This window comes from Pipistrellus hanaki (genome assembly GCF_964339955.1).
Source record: "Pipistrellus hanaki genome assembly, chromosome: 15".
Classification (NCBI taxonomy): Eukaryota; Metazoa; Chordata; class Mammalia; order Chiroptera; family Vespertilionidae; genus Pipistrellus; species Pipistrellus hanaki.
The window spans coordinates 11,436,776-11,459,971 of NC_140517.1; the positions used below are offsets into that span (position 1 = coordinate 11,436,776).

A 23,196-nucleotide genomic window follows, 5' to 3' on the forward strand; every position below is an offset into this window, starting at 1 on the left:
GGCCCGGAGCAGCGGCTGTCAGGCTGGGAGCGGCCAGGCCCGGAGCGGCCGGGACCGGAGCAACCGGTCCCAGAGCAGCCGGGTCGGGTGCGGCCAGGCTTGTAGCAGCAACAGCCAAGTCCAGAGCAACTAGATCGGGAGCGGCAGTGACCAGACCCGGAGCAGCTGGTTGTGGAACGAACCAGAGCAACAGAGGCCAGGCCCGGAGCAGCCAGGCCCGAAACAGCTCGCTCCTCGCCTGTACCTGCCCATGGCTGCCTCTCAGACATGGCTGGAAACTTTTGCGGGAACTTGAGGGTCTGCTGAATCAAGTGATGAAGGCTTAGATCTGGAAGTGTTGAGTTAGTATAGCACTGGGGTGTTGATCTGTAAGTGCCTTGGGTGGGGCCTGGATGAGGCTGGTTGACCTATTTGGAAATGTCTTTTGTGTGAAGTGTATCATTGGGCATGTGGAGGTATTATTGATATGAGATAATGCTAAGTAACAGATTTACTATCTGAAAAGGGATTTACTATCGGGGAAAGGGAGGGAGGAAGAGACTGAACATAAACTGTGCACCTATGGATGAGGACAATGGGGGATGGGGAGGGGGCGGAGGGTGGGGTGGGAACCTGGTGGAAGGGGGAAGAAATGAGGAACCTTTGTAATAATATGAACAATAAAGATTGATTTAAAAAAAAATAAAAAAATAAATAAATAAAAACACACATTCCCGCCGAAACTGGTTTGGCTCAGTAGATAGAGCGTTGGCCTGCAGACTAAGGGGTCCTGGGTTCGATTCCGGTCAAAGGCATGTACCTGGGTTGTGGGCACATCCCCAGTGGGAGGTGTAAAAGAGGCAGCTGATCGATGATTCTCTCTCATCGATGTTTCTAACACTCTATCCCTCTCCTTTCCTCTCTGTAAAAAATGAATAAATAAAATATATTTAAAAACAAAAACAAACAAACAAACAAAAAAACCCCACACACATTCCCAGCCCTACCCCTGTAAACTCATTCAGGAAATACCAGGTGGAATCTTAAGCTCTCACATGTTTGCCCTGGCAAAGGATCACTGTAATCTACACAGGCATACATGCAGGTCCATCATTCATTCATTCATTCATTCATTTACCAAATAGTATACATACCACTATGTGCCAGGCGAGGAGCTAGCATAGAAAGAAGGTGGACTCCTTCCTTCATGGAGCTTACATGTATGTGTGCAACAGACATCCATGTGGACACAGCCATGTCCATGCCACTGGGATACACGGGTCTGTAGCAGAAGTAATTAATATAAGACGTTGTGGTTATGTGTGCCAGAAGGGACAGATGCTCTGTGTTTTCTCTGCAGATCCTCAGCACTCTTGTTAAAGGGACAAGCAGACCTGTGACCTGCAAGATTCGCATCCTACCATCGGTAAGGATGGTGTGTTACATCTGAACGTCCATTTTTGGGGGCGATGTTTCTTTGGGGTGTCAGTCATTTTTGAGGAGCTGAATTAGGTTTGGAGGAGGGAGCTGGCAGCTGCCCCCTCTGTGGCTTCAGTAACCTTCCTGTGTGGCCCTCTCCCTCAGCTGGAAGATACCCTGAACCTTGTGAAGCGGATAGAGAGGACTGGCATTGCCGCCATCGCAGTTCATGGGAGGTGAGTGATTGCCTTTCTAGTGACTGACTTGTAGGAAGGTCCTCAGCCATCTCAATGGTCCTTCACCAGACCCCCAGGTGACAGCTAAGTTCTCTTCTACTAAGCAGCCTACCTCTGCCTTGCTCTTTGACATCCTGATGGTGGTCAAACTCTGTATGGGCTTGCATTTTTCTTTGTTTCATTCATTGAATGGTAGGCACTTCACTGAGCTTTAGAGACAGAGAGAGGAGGAGGAGGGAGAAGTGACCTTACCCTCATGACGTGTAAATGGTAAAGACGGAATGATCTGCCCAAAATTGCATCATGCAGCCAGGAAGTGGTGGAATTAGAACTCTGACTCTGAATCTCATCTTCCCATTATGTTGAGCAACCGCTGTTCTTGTCAAGGCGCTGCCTCTTTTGTCTGCCCCCGTTGGATTGCCAGCTGACACAGTGACTGCTTGAGACAGTCCTTGTGTCTGTAGCTGATGCACAGTCTGCTGAGAGCTGAGGTGTTGCTGAAAGCTACCCTGGGTTTCCCAGTCAAACTTGTTTCCTCTATCCAAGCTGTGCTTTTGGGTAGAATCCCAGGTCAGTAGACTTTGGCCAGAGTGACCTCTCTTCCCTGAGTGATGGTCCTTTTGCGGTCAGGGGTCTTGAGGGAACAGCCCATGCTTTGCTGATTGTGCCTCTTCTAGCATTTTCAGAAAATGGAACCCAGAACTCCAACATATAAAATAGAAAAGCAGAGCTGTATTGATAGAAGCCAGTAGGGGGAGGTGAAAGGCCATCCCATACCCCTCATATACCCTGAGGCAATAGGCTCTGGGCTCAGACTGCAGACCTGTGACCTGCAAGATTCAGTTTAATTTTCTTTCTTTAAAAAAAAAAAAAAAAAATGTTTTTATTGATTTCAGAGAGAGAAAGGAGGGGGAGGGAGAGAGGGTTAGAAACAACAGCGAGGACAGAGAATCATTGATTGGCTGTCTCCTGCACACCTCCTGCTGGGTATTGAACCCCCAACCTGGGCATGTGCCCTGATTGGGAATCTAACCGTTACCCCCTGGTTCATGGGTGACTCACCCATTCGTCTACTCCATCTGGGCCAGACTGCGTGGTTTGCTGCTTGTTGGCTGTGTATCCCAGCTCTGCTGCTTGTTGGCTGTGTAGCCTTAGACAAATCATTTAGCCTCTCAGAGTACCATACTCTGCATTTGAAAATTAAGGTATTTCTGCTTTATAAGGCTCCTTTCTACCAGTAGTTGGAAACACTATGGAGAGAGATTTCAGCACCTATAAGAAGGAACTCTGTCTGATGGCTGTTCCTCTCACTGCTTGCAGCCTTAAGTAGTGGGATTTTAGTCCATCATATATCTAAGCTGACTTGTCTTCACTCAGAGCACCATGGGATGGGTTGGCTGTCCATTAGTGCCTTCTGATTTTTGTGGAGTCAAACAATTACAAAAAAGAAAAGAGAAAAAAAAAAGAAGGGACTCTAGCCATCAAAGCTGTTAAGGATGGCTAGCATTGGCTGCTGAGAGTGGGAAGGTGAAGGCAGAGGCTGGGTTGAACTGAGCTTTCTGAGGCCCTGTGGCCCCTGACCCTCTGGTTGAGTGTAGCAGAGGGGACACACTCAGACAAGATCTGGGTAAGAGCTGTCTGGTCAGCCACCTCTCTTTCTTGTTCCTGAGCACAGCTTAGGTCAGGGCTCACCTCGGCATCTGTAAGCCTCATCTCATCCACACGAACTTCTGGCAGTTGACCTTAGGAGGAGGGGACCTAGGTTGTGGTGCTGCCTCCCCTGGGTCTCGTGACAGCCACGGTCTGCCCTGGCTGCTGGGTCTACCCGGGGCCAGGTGCCTCTCCCCGGGATCAGCTGTGCAGCTCAGCTTCAGCACAGGCAGCTGTGTGGGAGTGGCCAGTCTGAACAGCAGCAGCTGCTCCTAGTCCTTCAGGGAGGGCAGGACCAGTTCACCGGGATTAGCATGCCTATGGCACTGTCCCTCATCGCTGGTCAAGGTGAGAGGAAGCCAGGGAAAGGCGGAGTGACCTTTGGAGTCAGGCCACCCACATCAGCCTTCTGCATCAGTCCCCTGCAGCTGTGCCTCACCTGTAGGCCTCCGAGAGCTGAACTTGCCTTCTCAGCAGAGACCTGTGCTGCTCCTGCCCCTCACAGCAGAGGTCATGGAGAGCCATCCACCGCAGCCTGGACACCTTATCCGTGATGGCCACGTGACCTTCCTGAGGTTCAGTAGGGAGGACAATGTGTTGACTAATGCAACCCTGGGTGAACTGTGACATGACCTTTGGCATTCAGCCCTCAGCCCGTCATTTTTGTTTATCTCCAAGGAAGCGGGAGGAGCGACCTCAACACCCTGTCAGCTGTGAAACCATCAAAGCCATTGCCGAAACCCTCTCCATTCCTGTCATAGCCAAGTAAGCCTCCCTTCCTCATCGTTGACGTTTTCATGCCGCACTTCACTCGGAGGGGATTTGATCGGGCATATAGAAAGGGAAGGAGACAGCGTTAAAGTCTGACCTTAAGGGAAAGGGAGAAAGGGTGGTATGAGCAATGAAGCTGGTAATGAGGCAGACAAGTGCCTGTCCTGTTTCTTGGCTCCTGGTGAGTGGCTGATGTAGGTGTGCAGTAGGCAGGAACCAGGGCATTCTGATGGATGGGTTGAGGACAGGGAGAGCAAGGAGGTGGTCACTGAAGCAAGCCCAGGGGAAGGTGATGTCACACCACGGTTAGGTGTGCAGGATGGAGGGTGAGGAGGCCCAAGTCAGAGCACACAGAGCTATCCAGGAGTGGGCAAAATAGGTTTTCAGTCGGGAGTACATGAAACAAAGAGTTTATTCTTGTATTATTTATTACTTATTGTATTATTTTCCATACAAATAAACCTACTCTTGCCCACCCTGGGTGGTTCAAGGTTCATAAGGCCAATCACAATCCAAAGTCCAAACAAGCAATCTGGGCAGCCACAGGACCTGGAACCTAGACCGACCCAGAGACTTAGTAGTCAGACAGTGCCCATTTGCTCCTGTGAGGCCAGTGGGGAGTCAGAGCAGCCCTGCACCTCAGATGGCACGGAACCTGATAGCAGGATGGGAACAGGGGAGTTCCAAAGCCCTAAAGCCCCAACAGAAGGCATGCCTGCCTGCCTGCTGGGATGGAGGGAGAGAGCTAAGGGTGGGATTGGTAGCCAGGCCCAGCCTTTCCCAGGCCAAGAGTTTTGGGGGTGATCTGGAAAGGGTAGGACTACTCAAGACACCGGACCCTCTTACTGCTGCTTCTCCCACCCCTCTCCCCCCGCCCCACAAACACACAGTGCTGTTTCTGGACTGAGGCTGCCTGCCGCCTGGCTCCTAATGGAACAGATGAAGATAGCAGTTCACCATGGGGCCCTTGGGTCTGCACGGTGGCAGGAAGGGAAATTGCAACCAAACGGGGCCTCCTTCCTTCCTCTCACTATCATCACTGCGTTGCTCCCTCTCTAGGCTTTTGACCCAGCCCTTAGTGGGCATATAGGTACCCCAGCCTGGGGGGTGGGGATTCCTGTAATCTCAGTGTCCACTTATAGACCCATGTCTTCAAATGTGGGCTGGCTTTAGCCACTGTTCAGGATGAAGTAGAAGGAAGGTAAAATCTCAGGGATACCTGTTAAGTGCCAGGCATAGTTTGGGCTGCTTTCCTGTATTATCTCAGTGCTCCTGACCCCACAGTGTGTGTGTGTGTGTGTGTGTGTGTGTGTGTGTGTGTGAATCTCCAGGCTCCACAGGTGCTCACAGCTGAGCCACACACAGTTCATGGGAGACAGACCTGGGAGTTGCCTTTTTCTGAGAATGCTGGGACAAAGATGGGGCCCCCTCTCACCCCCCTCAACCCCTTCGCCTTTCAGTGGAGGATCTCACGACCACATCCAAGGTTATTTGGACATCGAGGACTTCCGACAGGCTACAGCAGCCTCTTCAGTGATGGTGGCCCGAGCTGCCATGTGGAACCCATCCATCTTCCTCAAGGAGGGTCTGCGGCCCCTGGAGGAGGTCATGCAGAAGTACATCCGATACGTACGTCTCTGCACTTCTTTCGGACAAACCTTTCTCCCTGTCTGCCCATTCCTGCAGAAAGCGCGCTGGGGCAGCCCCGAGCCGCCAGCTGCCAGCAGCCCCCTTGTCCCTCTCCTTTTCTTCTCACCTTTGGTCCCCAGGCTGCAGTATGAAGAAGGAGTGCCAGGCAGGGGTACCCCTAACTACCTCCTTCTAAAGCTGCCAGGGTGTGGGGTCACAGCAGGGACCTCTGGATCCAGGATGCCTTTGGGGCCCCAAACACGACCTTTTTTTCATTTTCAACCCCACACATACACATGCCTGCACAGTGACAGTGGGGTCTGTGTCACTGGAAATACCCATGCCAATGGGTTGGCGCCAGAGTAGCCACAGCGGGGAGGAGCCGTAGTAGCTGCTGTTGTTGAGGTCTGATTATCTCCATAGAGATGTGTCACCTTTCATCAGTCAGAGTCACTCAAAACTCTGCTCTTGCTAATTCTCAGAATGCTTTAACCCCTAACTTAGGGAATAACCCGATGTTAACCCTCTCCTTAAGGAACAGCTATTTCTTCTTACTGGGAGCTTGATGGCGGTGCCAGGGGCATTTCCCCGTAAAGGAATTTTTTTGACAAGTTCACCTGCCTGTCCCTGTGGCACACCTCTGGAACTCTGTGGGACTCTGTGGCCAGCCGTGCGTGTCTACAGGTGGGGGTAGTGAATGGTCCTCACATTCTTCCGTGAGTTGGGCCTGCACTGTCACCCAGAGCTGACTTCCACCCTCCTCTTCCATCCTGGGGCTCACACCCTCCTGGAAAGGTCAGGAGCTTCTCAGACCCGCAGACTGCCTATGTCCTCTTCAAGCCCTGGCAGCAGTGGCTGACATCACTTGGGGTCTCCCCAGGGCTGGGGATGATAGGAGTTCCTGAGGCCCTTGCCCAGAGCTGGGCAGCCTCTGTCCTCAAACCTCCCTTGCTCGATGCTGTAGCTGTCATTCCCTTGGTTCTGGGTGTCCTGTTAGGCCAGTTGGTGACCAAATTGGGCCTTCTCCCTTCCTCTCACGATCACCACTGCGTTGCTCCCTCTCCAGTGGCCTGGGTCAACCAGAGGCACAGGGACTCGCTTCAGCCCACATCAGGTGTCTAGCTCTTTTGGCAAGTCTGTAATAGGGAAGACATGTTCAGCTGTGCTGAGCTTGCTCACTGGGTGAAAGTTGCTTTTATCATTCCTGCTCAGCCTGACCTGTGGCAAATCTTCAAGTGTTTGTTGTGCTGCCCGGCCGGAGTGTTCAGTTGGTTGGAGCATCGTCCTTTGCAGTGAAACATTGCCAGTTCGATCCCCGGTCAGGGCACATATGGAAGGCAACTGATAGATGTTTCTCTCTCACATCATTTTTTAAAAAATCTCTTTCTCTCCCTTCCTTTCTCTAAGCATGTTCTTGGGTGAGGTTAAAAAACAAAACAAAGAGTGTTAGTTTTCCTGGAGAAAGGGAGCGGCTTTCAAGCATAGGCAGGGCTGTTTCTGGTCCAGCCAGATGTTTTCTGTCCCAAGTAAGCTGAGTCAAGGCCGGCTGGGGCTCACCCACATATCCCTGCTTTGTCCTGAGCGAGTGATGGGACTGAAATAGAGGCCTCGTGTGATTAGAAAAGGGTAGTGGGCAAGGAGTTAGAGGGGGCTCTGGAGGACTGGGATACCCTTCACGCATGCTCTCTGGCCTGTGAAGTAGTGCTTCAGCTGCTCCCCATGCTTGTATAGCTCAGTGAAGTGACAAGTAACACACGTGAACATGCTGAGTAGATGGTGCTGTACTTGACTCATGTAGAAGAACTTGGAGACAGGCCATTTAAGATATGGGAAGGGCCGAAATTGGTTTGACTCAGTGAATAGAGCATTGGTCTGCGGACTGGAAGGTCCCAGGTTCGATTCCGGACAAGGGCATGTACGTTTGTTGCGGGCACATCCCCAGTGAGGAGTGTGCAAGAGGCAGCTGGTTGATGTTTCTCTCTCATCGATGTTTCTAGCTTTCTATCCCTCTCCCTTCCTCTCTGTAAAAAAATCAATAAAATAAAATAAAAATAAAAAGTTATGGGAAGGGAAGGTATCTACCATGGTTATAAGGAACAGAAGAATCCCACCCTGTCCTGGGGCTCTTTCTGCCACACCAGAATTTGTCGTGTTCTTCCGCCCTGTCCTACAGGATGATTGGCAGCAGGCCCTCTGTGGTTAACTCTGGTGGCTGACGCCAGAGGGGATCCCTGCACATCTGGACTTCAGACAGGCTGTCCAGTAGGGAGTGCTCCTGATTGGGGGCTTTGGCTGTGACCTTTGAGCTTTGTACCATTACCTGGAAGATTAGATGGCCAGGTGGCTCTAATGAGGTCCCACTACCTAGGCTGCAAGCACACTTCTGCCTCGGGGCCAGCAGGTGGGCTCATATTGGTTCTTCTTCCAGGCCGTGCAGTATGACAATCACTACACCAACACCAAGCACTGCTTGTGCCAGATGCTGCGAGAACAGCTGGAGTCACCCCAGGGAAAGTTGCTCCATGCCGCTCAGTCTTCCCGGGAAATTTGGTGAGAGGGGCAGGGGGCTGTCCATCTGTCCTTGCAGGCATTGCCCAGGCTTTACCCTGAGCCCTAAGCTGACTCTCCCAGGGACCCAGGGACACAGCTTTCGGAGGCCGATGTGCAGGAGTGGGGTTGTGCCACAGCTTTGCCGCACAGAAGGGGACACTGTCAAAGCTTTGGAACTCGACGTCCCTGGACTGATCTCAGCAGCAAAGTTTTGGATACTGGGGCACTAGCAGGATGGAGGAATGCAAGGGCTGGGCTTGGGAATTCCTGGGGAAGAAGGGGCTTTCCTGGTAACAGATCCTTAATCACATGCAATGCCGCCAAGTCCCAGTTATCAGGAGAGTTGGGGGTGCAGAATGGACCCCTGGCCTGAGCTGCGCCCACATTCCATCACTCTGCAGTCTGAGAGACCGCCCCTTGCTCCTTTACTCAGATGGTTGACATTTGGGGTCCTCAGAACCTGACCTAGTGTCTGTTCCCTCAGCTCCCTATTTCCTCTTTTCCCACCTCCACACCTTTGCTCGAACTGACTCTTCTGCCCCTCATGTTGGCAGTCTGTATCCTGCCTCCTCCAAAGAAGCCTTTCTGAACCATTCTTACCCCCAGACAACCATCTTTGTGAGCGTCCACCTGTCCTTGAGATGCTCCCTAGAGGAAAAGGCCTTGCCGAAACCCTCCTCATCCTGGGCGTGTGGTGTTGGTTCTGTCCCTGTGCCACCTAACTTCACCAGCTTGACCCAGGTGTCTCGTGAGCTCAAGACTTTACTTTTCAAGAGTATAACTGTTGCTCTGGGTGGTTCCTCAGTTTAGGTGAGGCCTAACTGCTTGTGGCCGGGGCAGGAAATGGGGAACCACTCAGTGGTCAGGCCTCCGTTTTTTCTTCTGTGGGCACACATGAGGACGAGGCTCTGCATGCCGCTGCGCTTGGTCTGTGTAGGTCAGCTTGGCCACTGCTGGCTGGGAGACCTGCCTGTGTGCTCCTCCTGGGAAGAGAGGCTGGGCTCAGATGATGGAGGTGACCTTAAGAAACTGTTCCACCCAGCCCTGCCTACAAAGTGGTCCAAAGCTCAGTGGCCACCCTCAGGGGTCCACATTCACTGTCCATCCCCCAGTCCAGAGTGATCCCAGGGGTGGGTAGCAGGTGCCTTCTGATGGCCAGGTCCTGCATGTGTTTTGGTGCATATGGAGTGGCAATTCTCGGCGGTGGGGCCCTGGTTCCTGCAGTAGTTCCCTGGGTGCTGGCTCTACTAAAGGGTTTACCCCACTTGACTTGTCTTTCTGTAGTGAGGCCTTTGGTCTTGGTGCCTTCTATGAGGAGACCACACGAGAACTGGACTCCCGGCGGGCCGAGGTCCTGGCCAGGACCCCAGCGGAGCCGGAGGAGCCGGCTGAAGATACCTCTGATGTCATTAAGATGGCTGTCAAGTTTGACCGGTAGATGTCCAGCTGGCCTAAGCTTAGGCCAGGGCCAGTGCCTTGCTGGCAAGCTGGCTGTTGTACATGGTTAGCGACAAGTTTGGGGGACCACCGCTCTCTTTGGTTTGGATACTTGTTCTCAATTTTCAGCCACCCAACAAGGCTACTTTGGAGAAGATAGTCCCTGAGAGCCCAGGCAGTGCTGTCAAGGTCATGCATATTGTCCCAAGGGCCACTGGACCCATCTTTGCCCTGACCCACTCCCCACCTCTCGGGTGCGAGGACTTCTCTCCTTCTGTTCCTGAAAGTCTTTTCCCCTAGCCCCGAGGAACTGGCTGCCTACAAAGAGCTCTCCAAGAGCGGTGGGACCCTGGTCTTTTATCTGTCAAGTCCTGCCCATACCCACTGCCCCTCACCAGCCCTAGGGCGTCCTCTCTAGGCAGATAGAGCTTTAGGCCAATCATTGCCTCAGGCTGTGACTCAGCTTTGATTGGGTCCCTCATCCTTGTCCTCTGCAATCTGGTCGCTAAGCCTTTCTCAGGTTTCCAGGCCCAGGCCAGGAGCTGGTTTTGTCTGGCACCGGCCTGGGAGGAGCGGTGTAGGGACAGCTGTTGGGCAGTCACATCCATGGAGAGCCCCTGGTAGGAAGTTGGAACATGGTGCAGACTGATTCTGAAACCAGAGTCCACTGGGGATAAGCAGCAGTGGGTCATGTTGACACTCGGCAGACATAATTAGGGTGTACTAAGCTAGATTCCTGAGACCTTTGTATGGCCACCTGTGTTCCCCACTCCCTCCAGATCTTGTCTTGAGAGGCAAACCGAACCTTCCTTCTTGGCCGTCAAAGGCTATTTTCCAGCTGGAGCTCAGAGTGCGGGAGTTCACTTCCCACTTCAATTCCCTACGCACGCTGAAGCCCATCTTCCCTTTTGGCAGAATGCAGGCTACAAGCTGCTGGTGGGACAGAAATGGGAGGTCAGGGGAATAGGCACAGGAGTCTTATTTTTAAAATATATATTTGTATTGATTTCAGAGAGGAAGGGAGAGGGGGAGAGAGAAACATCAACGATGAATCATTGATTGGCTGCCTCCTGTACAGCCCCCACTGGGGATCGAGCCCGAAACCTGGGCATGTGCTCTGACTGGGAATACAGCCGTGACCTCCTGGTTCATAGGTTGATGCTCAACCACCAGGCCACAAAGACAGGTGATACAGGAATCTTAAAGGCAGCAGCTCGATGTCTCTGTTCCTGTAGCTCCTACCAGGACCCTTGCTGGGAAATGGGCTGGTGATAGTGGGTGGGCCCTGACTACTTCCCCTCTTTTCCTTAGGAGAGCATATTCACCCCAGATCACCCCCAAGATGTGCCTACTGGAATGGTGCCGGAGGGAGAAGTTGGCACAGCCCGTATATGAAACGGTGAGTTCCTGGCCGTGGCCTGCCCTGAGTCTAGCCCGACAGCATTCCCACAGCTGGGGCTATCACCCCCATATACGTACAGCTTGTACCCCTGACTCCAGGCTGCTTGGCCGGAGCCTGGCTTTGCCCTCTGTAGGCACACGGTGGTTACTGGCGGTCGGGTCCGTTGCTGATAGTGCCTTCCCTTTGACAGTGGGCGTGCTGTCTAATTCTCGGTTCTCTCACAAAACTGAACTAGAGACCTAAGTAAAGGGCTGCCTGGGCTAGCCCAGTGGTGTTGCTTAGCGAGGGGAGATGTCTCTGGAAATGGCCAGTTGGCTTAGGAAGGATGCTCAAACCTGGATTTTAGACACGTTTTTGGATCAGGCCTCAGCGAATGAGGCAAGAATTGGGCCCTAGACACGGGACCCTTCGGTGAAAATTTTGAGACAGTATTGGTTCAATTCCTTTGGCCCCTATAACCATCTTATGTAGGTGGCTCTGTCTCTTCTGGACTGGCCTTCTGACCTCCAAGCTTGTCCTTTCTGAACCGTGTGTCCTCCTCTGCCAGAGTAACGTTTCTAAAGCAAATCTGAGCTCTGATTCCCTTGCTCAATTCCTCAGTAGCTCAGAGCATGAGAACTCCCCCTTCCCCCACCCCCAGCTCTCCTGCCACATCACCTGATCTCTGCCCCAGTCCTTGTCCCCTCTTACCCCTTTGCCATCTGGTGAACTACTTATTTTGGAGACCTGGCCCATCCAGATGTCAGTAGGAGGAGACTCCATAGTCATGCACAGCTAAGGGCCCTGATTGCCTTTTGCTTAGGTCCATGAGAGAACTGCAGATGTGCTGTGGTGTCATTGTCTGTGTATCCATCTTTTTCCCTCCTTTTCCCCCCGGAAGATGCGCCACACACTTCCGCTGGGGAGGGGACATGTGGAGCAGGTGGCTTTTGTTTGACTGAGGTGGGAAGGACTTTCTTTTCTCTGCCTTCCACGTGACCCTGCAGGGGCGCCTCCAGGGCTGTTCCTGTTGCCCTCATGCAGCATCCCTGTTCCTTTGCTCTCTTTGCACCAGGTTCAACGCCCCCTGGATCGTCTCTTCCGCTCTGTTGTCACTGTGGCTGAGCAAAAGTATCAGTCCACCTTGTGGTGAGTTTCCTCATCGGTGGTCTAGAGGCTTGGGTGGAGGGCCTGCTTGTAGCATTGGCCCGGAAGTTTGGGGGGACGGTGTACCTGGATAGTGGCATCCCTGGGTTATGACCCCTTCCTCAGTTCGGTCAGAATCTGTGACAAGGGTTTTGAGATTAAGGCCTCCCAGCCTCTAGTCCTGCCACCGGTGTGCCTGCCTCCCTGCCTTAACGCCCCATGCCTCATCTGCCCAGGGACAAGTCCAAGAAACTGGCGGAGCAGGCTGCAGCCATCGTCTGTCTGCGGAGCCAGGGCCTCCCTGAGGGTCGACTGAGTGAAGAGAGCCTCTCTTTGCACAAGCGTAAGAGGGAGGCACCTGACCAAGACCCCGGGGGCCCCAGAGCTCAGGAGCCAGCAGTGCCTGGGGAGCTGTGCAAGAAGCCCTTTGTAACCTTGGGAAGTGGTGACGAGAGCCCCCTGGAAGGCTGGTGATCACTGTCTTGACCCTGGTCACCATGGTGACGAGAGCCCCCTGGAAGGCTGGTGATCACTGTCTTGACCCTGGTCAACGAGCCCGGCCCTAAGACGACTGTGGGTACAGAGCATGAACCAGATGCTATTGGACAATTTGCTGCCCCTGCCTGACATGTTAAGAGGTTAGCCTGGACCATCAGTCTGGAATATGGGCAAGGTGTGCCCAGTGTACCCATCTCTCCTGCTAGATCTGAGAAGCAGGGCCAAGTTCCCAGTGATCTCAGTATTTTCTTTAAAAAACAGGGGCTTTTCCAGGTAGCACCTCCCTAACCTGACATCGGTACAGTGCAATAAAGACACCCTCTGGCCCTCCCCATGGCCGGGTGCTTCAGCCTTGGGCATCTTCACACATGGACTAATGGATGAGCTGGCATGATTATTCTACTTCCACCCTCTGTGAAGAGCTGGAGCGCCCTAAAAAGTATGAGTCTGGGTGGAGGTGGGGGCAGGGAAATCACCTTTAGTGCTCAATGGACTTGAACTGAACCAGGAAGGCAAGGCCCAGGAAGCCCATTCTCTTGGTGGTAAACCTGAGGCCATGGCCATCGGTTGGCTTTCCTGAAGAAAGAAGACGTGGAAGCTGGAGAACAGCTAGGGTTACCTGGACCTGCTCAGGCAGATTGGGAGTGCTGGGTCTGAGCCTCAGCCGCCTGGAGCTCACACCTGTGAGGGGCCTGCTCTGGGCAGAGGAGTCTGCTGAGGACAACAATTTTGGGCCCTTGTGATTGCCCGCCCACGCCACTGCCCCGCCCTCCGCCCCCTCCATCCCGTTTGGGCCGGAAGGAAGTGGCAGATTCTCTTTAATTTCCTCCTGGCAGTGCGAAGCAAACAAACGGCTACCACAACTCAACTCCCTGTGAGGCCACCCACGCTTACGGGGAGGGGCCTTCTGACCAAAGGTCCCTGCCCAGTCCCACTCCTGCTTCCTCAGCTGTAAACACTCCGCTTCTCCTCTCCCCCTCTGAGCTCTGTGGGAAGGGGGAATCCCCTTTGGGCCAAAGAAATGCCCCTCCCATCTCCCCAGGGTCAGGTCCCTGTGCCAGCCAGCAGCCCCTGACCCCTTCCAGCCCGAGTGAAGGGTTGGGCGGGTGAACCTCTCTCTCAGTCCTGGGGCTGCCTCTCCCTGCACCCGCTGTGCTGTTCTGTGTATAGATAAGGATCCGCACTGCCACACTCTGCCTCTCAGAGTCCTTGGCTTTCTGATGTTGGGCAAGTCGCTTCTAGTCCTCACTGGGGCTGAGGGCCCTCCTCTAAGAGTGGAATCGGCTGCTCTCTGCCTGCTGGAGGCTGGCTGGAGGATAAATAGGCTACCCTGTGATAGGGCCCTGAGAGTTCACTATGATGAGCCTCCCTAACTAACTGCCCAAACCAGCGCTCCCAGAAATGAGACCCCACCCAGGAGAGGGACTGAGGCTTAGTCTGGTCTCAGCCATCAAGCTTTAGGTACAATTTCTGATTTTTCTTACATAAAACCGTCTTCGTAAAAATGCCCCGTTTGCTTTTTCTTATACCCTGACTGGAATAGGGCAGACAATGAAGCCCCAGTGGCCCTCCCCTCAACCCCCAGGCATCCTGAGCCAGTCAGAGCTGATGGGAGGACCCCTGAAGATCCACTTCCCCAGTAGGGTTGGGCTTTGTCATCCAGCCTCTCTGCCCACCATTGTGGTTTTCTGGGGAAATCCCTTCTCTGGTGGGGTCAGATTCATTTTTGGGCTGTAGAGAAGGAAAGGAAGGGGTAGAGGTTAGCTAGCTACTAAGAGTGTGGGGACTTTGAGGGCCCAGGAGAAGTACTGGGGAGAGGGTCATTCCCAGGCGAGCAGGTAGGTAGGGGGCCTGTACATGTTCCATGTCTAAGGATGTCTGACAAAGATCTTGGTTAAATATGTTTGCCCACAAATGGTCTCTCTTTAGCATACCTCAGTGAGGCCCACCTGGTGACATGCCTAAGACCTCGGACTGAGCGGAGGGCCCAGTCAGGTCTGAAAGTTCCAGCCACTGTTCTCACCATGCCCGCCTTAAACTAAGGCCTCTTAGTCACCCAAACCCCTCTCTGGGCTAGTGGCCACAACACTTATCCATCCATTCTAGCCGTCTTGATTGAGGACTTCCTCCTAGCTCATCACATTTTGGGGACAAATGATTTTGCTAAGAACATGAGACGTAGGGATGAGTAAGGCTATAAGTCTTCCAAAGACCCAGCAGGAAGACTGGACTTTGTGCACATGGATGGGGAACTTCTTACCCCTGCAGTCCTGCACTTAGTTCCTTCCAGGTGTCCCTCTTGCTCAGAACTCTTCCATGGCTCTCCACTGCCCTCTGGATCAAGTCCAAACTCCTTAGCCTAGCATTTGAGGACAAAGTGCTGACCTTGTCTTCTCAGCACCCTGTGCTGACTTCAGCAACTAACTTTCTTCAGTTGTAGACTGGAGCTGCTCAAGGGCAGTCCTCAGGTCCCTGATGGCCAGCCTTGTCATGGGGTGGCGAACAGGCACAGAAGTATCAGCCCTAGCTGGTTTAGCTCAGTGGATAGAGCGTCAGCCTGTGGACTAAAGGGTCCCGAGTTCGATTCTGGTCAAGGTCGCATGTCTGGGTTGCAGGCTCAATCCCCAGTAGGGGGTGTGCAGGACACAGCTGATCAGTGATTCTCATCATTGATGTTTCTATCCTTCTCCCTTCCTCTCTGAAATCAAGAAAAAAAAATTAAAAAAAGAAGAAGTATCAAACAAGGGGATGTGTGGGATGGAGAAAGTTTTCTAAACTCTTGACTTTCCTCTAAGTCTTCCTTTTAATGTGGAACAAGGGGGTCTAGACTGGACTAAGCTGTCATCTCATGGCTCAGAGGCCACAGCAGAGCTTTCAACAAAGGGAACTCAGAGCCAGGCCTGCAGCAACTGATGAAATAGATGCTTTACCTAAATCTCAGGCCTGGCTGGCGCTCACAGGGGAGCGAGGGAAGGCATGAAGGGACCCACAATTAGCCCAGACGAGGGTTCTGTCTACTGCCCTGGTCCCCTGAGCTTCCTGGTTTCACAGGGCTCTCAGAAGGCTGGCGGTGAGCCAGATGGCCTCCTGCCATGTAAGAGAGTTTTGGAGCTGGCCCGAGGAAGAACTCATCCGGGAGGTCCTGGCCCTCACTGAGGAAAAGGGGTGGAGAGAGTTCTTGTATTGGTGTGTGTGTGTGTGTGTTGTGGCGGGGTCCTGTCACAGCCTGCAGAGCTTCCAGCCATTGCTGCCTTTCTTACAAAAGACATTCTTCCTGAAGTTTCTGCCTACTCCTGCCCCCGCTCTCATCACTGCAGGGCAGGGTTCTCAGTTTCCGCCAGACCAGAAATCTTCCCCAAGACCTGATTCCTGAGTTTTCTCCAGTGCAGTGGCTGAGAACACAGCTGCATCACCCAGCATTTGATGGATAGGTGAATTTTTCAAGCCATCTACAGCTCAGTCTTCCTCTTGCCTTTCCCTTGGCCTGGCTAGCTGAAGGGTAAAATCATGTCTGGAGGACAGAGAGGCTAGAGAAAGGTCTATTTTCACCATCCAGATGATAACCTGGGAGGTATGTGTGAGGGGGCAGGGGACACAGCCTGAAATTGCATTGTTTTATGGGGAGAGGGAGGGAAGGTGGACAACCTTCTGGGGCCTTCCACTATACCAGGGTCATATTACATGTGGTACCAATTGGCAGGCCAGCCATCCATCTGCCTGGGGCAGAAGGCTTTGAAAAGTTAGTGTGGCTTTTGGCCTCTTAGGTTTTACACTCAGTTCCTCAAGGTTGGAGATCCTTTGAAGTCGGGCAGCTTATTGGGAGGATGTTACACCCACTTAATGCCATTTGCTCCCTCTCCTTGACTACTACTATTCTCTACTGCCTCCAACCTCCCCCACTTTGTTTAACCCAGTGATTCATTCAGAACTCTGAACATGGAAGTACCCTGCTCTAAACCCTTCTGTGGCTCCCTACTGCCCTCAGCATAAAGTCCAGATATCCTGCAGTGACCTCAACACTGTCTTCTCACTGCAGTTTTTTTCTTATATATATATTTTGACTAATTCTCACCCAAGGATATTTTCCCCATTGATTTCTAAAGAGAGTGGGAGGGAAGTGGTGGTGGTGATGGTGTGTGTGTGTGTGTGTGGGGGGGGGGGGGGTAGGGACTAGGGAGGTTGGAGAGACAGAGACTTCAATTGGTTGCCTCCTGCATGCCCCAACCTGGGCCTGGGTTGAACCTGCAACCCAAGTATGTGCCATTGACTGGGAGTTGAACCCAAGACCCTTCAGACTGATGCTTTTACCACTGGGCCACTCTGGTCAGGACTCACTGCAGTTTTGGTCTCCATGACTGGAAATTATTCTCTGCCTGGAACCATCTTCCTCACCTCTTGTCCCTCTCTCCAATTCATACTTAGACCTGTGGAGAATTTGTAGCCAGCGGGATTATGAACCTCTGAGCTCTTGGCACAGCCCTAATCTCGACAGTGATTATAGATTTGCTGGCCTCTCACCCACCCCTGAAAGGACACTAATTCATCTCTGAATCTCCACTGGGTTCCTCTGCAACGCGGGCTAGGACGGATGCTACGCCCTGTGGTCCTGGAGCCAGTGGAGCTGGCCACCTCCGCTCGCCCAGCTCCGCGTTCATGCTGGGCCTCGGAGCAGCTGTAAGTAAACAAGCCAGGCTCAGCGTCCCCGGGCTCTGCCTCCATCCCAGGCCCCAGGAGGAGGCGTCTTGGATTGTCTCAGGGGAAGACTTGCTTGCTGGGGAGGAGCCAAAAGTGAAAACAGTTCTTTTAACAACAGTGTCAATTCCCCACTAACAGCACGATCCCTGCCGCTTTCATGTGCCCTGGGACGCAGAGGTCACTAGTCCATGAGTGTGGCCAGTTCACGAAGGGCTTTCCAGCAGGGGACAGACTTTGCCCATCAAGCTCTGCCGAGACCTCGAATGCGCCGCCGATCGTGCTCCAGGGAGCAGCTGCCAGGCCGGCTCATGGGGCAGACAAAGGCGCAGCCTAGGGAGTGCGGGACCCGCCCAGTAGGGTTGGGCCTACAGCGACACGAAGCTCGGACTCGGGACTGGTCGGGCTAACCAAAGTCTCCGGCTTCGCCCCGCCCAGGCTGGGTCTGGCTGTTGACTTTTACACCCGGGTGCGCGGGTCTGGCTTAGAAGCTGGGACCGGAATAGAGGCCAAACTACAACTCCCAAGAAGCAGCGGGGCTAGTCAGCGCTCCGGAGTCACGTGACTTCCTGCTCCGGGAGACGAGGTCAAGCAGTAGGCGGGTGAAAGGGCGGGGCCTCCGGGTTAGCCTGAGGCGCCAGTGGCCTATGGGCGGGCCCGGTCAGACGAGCGCGCGGCAGGGGGCGGGGCCGGACGCGCACCTCGGCGCGGGAGCGCGCCGGCGGCGGCGGCAGCGGCGGCGGCGGCTGTTGCAGGGCGGGGGATGTCGACTTGGGCGACTGTGGCGGCTTAGGCTGGCAGCGGCGGCAGCTCCGGGTGCAGTTCGGCGCGCGGCCAGCTCTAAAGTTCGGAACGGAACGCTCGGCGTCGCGGTGCCCGCCCGGAAAGTTTGTCGCGGAGCCGCCGCTACCTTCTGGCTGGCGCGACCCGGCATGAAGCGGCACTGAGGAGCCGTCGCCGCCGCTGTAGCTGCCCCCCGGTGCCGCTGCCGCCGCCGCCGCCGCCTGAGGAGCCATACAGCACCCCGGGCTACGCCGATGACTACTGCAAACTGTGGCGCCCACGACGAGCTCGACTTCAAACTCGTCTTCGGCGAGGAAGGGGCGCCGGCGCCGGCGCCTCCGGGCTCGCGGCCTGCAGGTGGGTGCCGGGCCGGGCCGGGCGGGACGGAGCCGCGTCCGTTCCTCTTCTCGTTCGCACGAGCTCAGCCTCTCCCTGGTCCTTCGGTCGCCCGGTGTCCGGTAACACCGAGTCTGCGTGCGTGTGGCGAGCGGAGAACGGGTTTAAATCGCCCAGGAGGCGTGTGGGTCGCAGCGATGTGGAGGTGGCGCGGGCTTGGCTTGCAGCGAACCAAGTAGCGGGGGAACCCGACTCCGGGACGCCCGGGGCCAGTTGGGCTTTTGGGGGCGCCGCGGGGGGTTGGGGGTTGGAGGCCGAGGGTCGGGGCCCCTGCCCCAGTGGCTTCTGGCGTCGCCGTTTTGCCAGCGTGGTGCGGAGCAAATGGGGTGGTCCCTGGGAAGCGTGAGCTCACTTTGGTTTTTCATCTATTCTTAGTCTTTAAAAAAAAATCTTTATTTGAAAGATGCGCATTCTTGAAGAGTTAGGAGGAGCTCCCTGAAATGTGTGCCCACGTCCTTGAAGTCTGCCTTGCCAGGAGAGCCATGCTGTCGTGTGAAGTCCGCTCGTGCAAGTTTAGGGTCCACGTTTACCTCGACGTGTAACTTGTAACGGGACTTTCTGAAAAGTAGGTTTCTTTTTCTGAGGCAAAGTGTTTCGGGAGACGAGAAGAAAGGGGGGGTGGGGTGCTTGGTTCATAATGGTTGCACGTTCTGGAAGTCCGTGTTATTTTAAGAAAAAGTTCACCCCCGAAGATGTTTTTTAAAGGAGATCGTGATTTGGGAAGGCTTGGGCACAATCGTACATGGAGGTCAGACCAATCAGGAAATAGGAACAGGATGGCTGGGGACTTGGAGCCCTCTGTGACCTGGTTTTAAATACCGTGGTTCATTAAGTTCACTTTCCCTACATTGCCTACGTACGGCGAACTTTAAAGGGGAGATGGATTAAGACTAATCCCTATTTATTCTCTACGGGTATTAGGTGAATTACTTTCTATTCATCTTGATAAGCAACAGTGTTCTGTAGCGTTGCATTGAAAAGCATATTTGAATGTGAGTCATAAGGATTCTCTGGGCTGTGTGTGTTTTTTTATTTAATATCAGTCCTTTCAGTCTTTACATGTTAGATGTCTTTTCAACATAATAAATAATTTACAATAGTTAATTTCGATTCCACTGACATCATTTGCACACCTATTATGTCGAAGGTACTGTGAAGTGCTTTGTAGGAGCTTGGGAAGTGGGGTTGAGTGGGGCACATACCCAAGTAACTGCTGCTGAACCACAGGCAGACTGAACGGTGGTTCTGTTAAAACAGGCAGAAAGGGAGAAAGTTGTATTTCTGGAGATGGTGGCATTGAATTGTACTTAGGTTATTGAGACTTAACAAAATAAAAACTACTTTGAATGGATATTTTCATTGAAAAGAAGGTAAAGAGTTGGTGATGTCCGCAAACTTAACGGGCACACACTTCATTAGAGCACATTATATGCCAAATGTTTATATACCAAATATATGATCAGTAAAGATGTTAATCAGGCTGGGGTCTAGGTTAAACAGCAAACAAAGGAAGGCAGCCCAGAGTCAGGTGGGATATTGGGATGAGAGAATCATTGATTGGCTGCCTCCTGCACACCTCACACTGGGGATTGAGTCCACAACCTGGGCATGTCCCTGACAGGGATTTGAACCATGACTTTCTCGTTCATAGGTGATGCTCAACTACTGAGCCATGCTGGCCAGGCAAAACAGCTTTTTAAGAAATTTAAAAAAGGTTTTTTAAAATTGAATTGTAGAGAGAGAAGAAGGGGTGGGGGGGAGAAACATTAATGTGAGCTTGAAACATTGATGGGATACCGCCTGCATGTCCTCTACTGGAGATGGAGCCTGAAACCTGGGCATGTGCCCTGACCAGGAATTGAACTGACAGCCTTTCGGTGCATGGGACGATCGATGCCCAAAAAACTGAGCCACACCGGCCAGGACCAAAAAATGATTTGTATTTATTTATTTTTGCCAAAAAAAAGCCCAGGTGATCAATACGGGTCTTAGCAGGAGTTAAGGTTTGACACTTTTTAACTGAAATTCCTAAAGTTAAATTTATAACTGAAATTCCTAAAGTTAAACTTGAGCAATTTTATTTGTGACAAAAAAAGTTCACTATAAAATAATCTAGTAGCTACTTTTTAAAGGTTTTTTAAATCAAGGTGAAATGCCCATGACATAAACCATTTTAAAGTTAATGATTCAGTGGCATTTCATCATTCACAATATTGTGCAATTACTACTTCTAGTTCATATATATATTTATCTATTTCAGTGAGAAGAAGGGAGAGGGAGATAGAGATAGAAACATCAATGATGAGAGAGAATCATCAGTGGCTTCCTCCTACTGGGATCCAGCCAGTAACCTAGGCATGTGCCTTGACCAGGGATTGAACCATGATCTCCTGGTTCATAGGTTGATGATGCTCAACCACTGAGTCACACCCGCCAGGCTAGTTCCAAAATATTTTCATCTCTCCAAAAAGGAAACCCTGAACCCATTCAATAGTTGTTCCTCATTCTTCCTGACCCTCTCCCAATTTCTGGTAGCCCAGTCCTTAATCTGGCATCAGTGTGGATTTACCTCTTCTGGACATTTCATATAAATGGAATCATACATATGTGGCCTTTAGTGTCTTGCTTCTTTCACTTATAATGCCTTTGTGATTAAACCATATTGTATTGCATTCCTTTCTATGGCTGAATAATATTCTATTGTATATATTCCCCAATTTGTTTATACATTCATCCATTGGTGGTGAATAGTGCTACTGTGAATACCTGGCAGCTAATTTTTAAATTCTCTTATGAAGGATATATTATATATTCAGAGCTAAGTTTTCAAAATTAATGAGTCACAAGGTTAGTTTTCACTTTAATAAGCATAATTACGAGTGTAGTTTGAAGAAACTAAGCTGATTGACTGACACGGTTTTAAGATAATAATATGCAGTAAAATGGGCCATAAGAATAAAATTGATTGGAAGAATTTAGATCAGTATTGGGTTATATCAGTGTTTTTACTTGTTTTTGGATTTTCTTCCTCATTAGAATGGAAGTTCCATGAGGGCACAGTTATTATCTATATCTTGTTGGTACTTGTATTATCAGTGCCTAGTATAGTGCCTTCAACACAGTAGACGCACAATATTTATTTAATTAATGAATAAATACGTTTTGAGTCAATGCTCACTTTTTTTGTGTGATAGAGGATGTTGACGGGACTTGTTTCAGTTCTTTGGCTTTTATTGGTCAGATCATAAGGCAGCAAGCAGATCTTGGTAATTTTGGGCTGCAGGTTTTCCATCTCTAAAGATTTGAGAGTACTTTTATTACATCTAATTTCCATTTAGGAGATTTTTGAAAAACATTTGGGGAGAGGGTTAGAGATTGGAGACAGAAGACAAGTCATAAGGGCTGAATTTAATGAATGTCCTAGGAATGTCCTAAGAATGTTCTTGTTAAAGTACAAAGTAGATGGTTTGATAGTTGATAATGTCAGATACTTTTGTGACTGACTTCTTAAGATTTTTGCTTACTGAGATGTTTTGAGATTTTTCCATTACAGAAAATTTATAACCCTAGAATCTTTAGCTTTTTATTTGTTTTATACTATGAGGACAGTGCTAGCTTTGATTTTTTTGGTAAAAAATTTCTTGAGATATTTTTTTGTTCAGAGATGAAGGGAGAAGGAGAGGGAGATAGAAACATCAATGATAAGAGAGAATCATTGATTGGCTGCCTCTTACAAGCCCCACACCGGGGAATGAGCCTACAAGCTGGGCATGTGCCCTGACCTGGAATCAAACAGTGACCTCCTGATTCATGGGTTAACGCTCCTCCACTGAGCCATGCCTGCCAGGTGTAGCTTTGATTTGTACAGTTAAAAATGAACCAAGCTGCCCTAGAGGGCATGGCTCCTGGGGACTGAAGGGTCCCGGGTTCGATTCGGTCAAAGGCACATGCCCAGGTTGCTGGCTCAATCCCCAGTAGGGGCTGTGCAGGAGGCAGCTGATCAATGATTCTCATCATTGATGTTTCTACTCTCTCTTCTTCTCCCTTCCTCTCTGAAATTAATAAAGAAATATATATAAAAAATGAATCAAGCTATTTTGTTTAAACTTTCTTTTATTAGATACCTAGCTTCACAAGGAAGATATACCTCAATAATAGAGAATTTAAAATTGGCAAGTGTTCGATGTAGTTTATCAACATTATTTGCCATTATAAAGGGTATCTTCTGATGCTCTTTATTAGTGTACTGATTGTATATGTCTAAGATAATTTGATGTTATATAAATCTTTACTTTTCAAATTCAAAGTTTTATTCTCAGGGTTTGTTAATTATTAAATATTGACTTTCTAGTATATTGTGTATAGTATCTTATCTACTGCCACTTTTTATTTATTTATTTATTTTTATTTTTTAAAAAATTTTTTATTGATTTTTTACAGAGAGGAAGGGAGAGAGATGCAGAGTAGAGAGTTAGAAACATCCATCAACTGCCTCTTACACGCCCCCTACTGGGGATGTGCCCGCAACCAAGGTACATGCCCTTGACCGGAATAGAACCCGGGACCTTTCAGTCTGCAGGCCGACGCTCTATCCACTGAGCCAAACCGGTTTCGGCTACTGCCACTTTT

General features: G+C 51.2%; 3 protein-coding genes across 5 annotated transcripts in view; 2 read left to right on the forward strand and 1 right to left on the reverse strand.

Moving 5' to 3' along the window:
- Positions 1 to 13,069, forward strand: part of DUS2 (dihydrouridine synthase 2) — a 34,457-nt gene extending 21,388 nt beyond the window's left edge. For 2 of the 3 annotated variants that reach the window (XM_084861107.1, XM_084861105.1), the window contains exons 9-17: positions 1,340 to 1,405; positions 1,564 to 1,634; positions 3,963 to 4,049; positions 5,516 to 5,684; positions 8,113 to 8,234; positions 9,519 to 9,668; positions 10,983 to 11,070; positions 12,128 to 12,201; positions 12,435 to 13,069. In XM_084861107.1, the coding sequence (XP_084717233.1) occupies positions 1,340 to 1,405; positions 1,564 to 1,634; positions 3,963 to 4,049; positions 5,516 to 5,684; positions 8,113 to 8,234; positions 9,519 to 9,668; positions 10,983 to 11,070; positions 12,128 to 12,201; positions 12,435 to 12,672 (1,065 nt within the window). In that variant the 3' untranslated portion in view covers positions 12,673 to 13,069. The remainder of the gene's footprint in view (positions 1 to 1,339; positions 1,406 to 1,563; positions 1,635 to 3,962; positions 4,050 to 5,515; positions 5,685 to 8,112; positions 8,235 to 9,518; positions 9,669 to 10,982; positions 11,071 to 12,127; positions 12,202 to 12,434) is intronic. The other variant, XM_084861106.1, reaches the window with a different exon arrangement.
- The window catches only part of LOC311610140 (dipeptidase 2-like), a 564,319-nt gene that overhangs the window by 37,399 nt on the left and 503,724 nt on the right, over positions 1 to 23,196 (reverse strand). The gene's annotated exons all lie outside the window — the stretch shown is intronic.
- The window catches only part of NFATC3 (nuclear factor of activated T cells 3), an 88,732-nt gene continuing 83,606 nt past the window's right edge, over positions 18,071 to 23,196 (forward strand). Inside the window, 1 exon segment of the mRNA XM_084861015.1 lies at positions 18,071 to 18,528. Coding sequence (XP_084717141.1) covers positions 18,426 to 18,528 — 103 coding nt within the window. The 5' untranslated portion in view covers positions 18,071 to 18,425.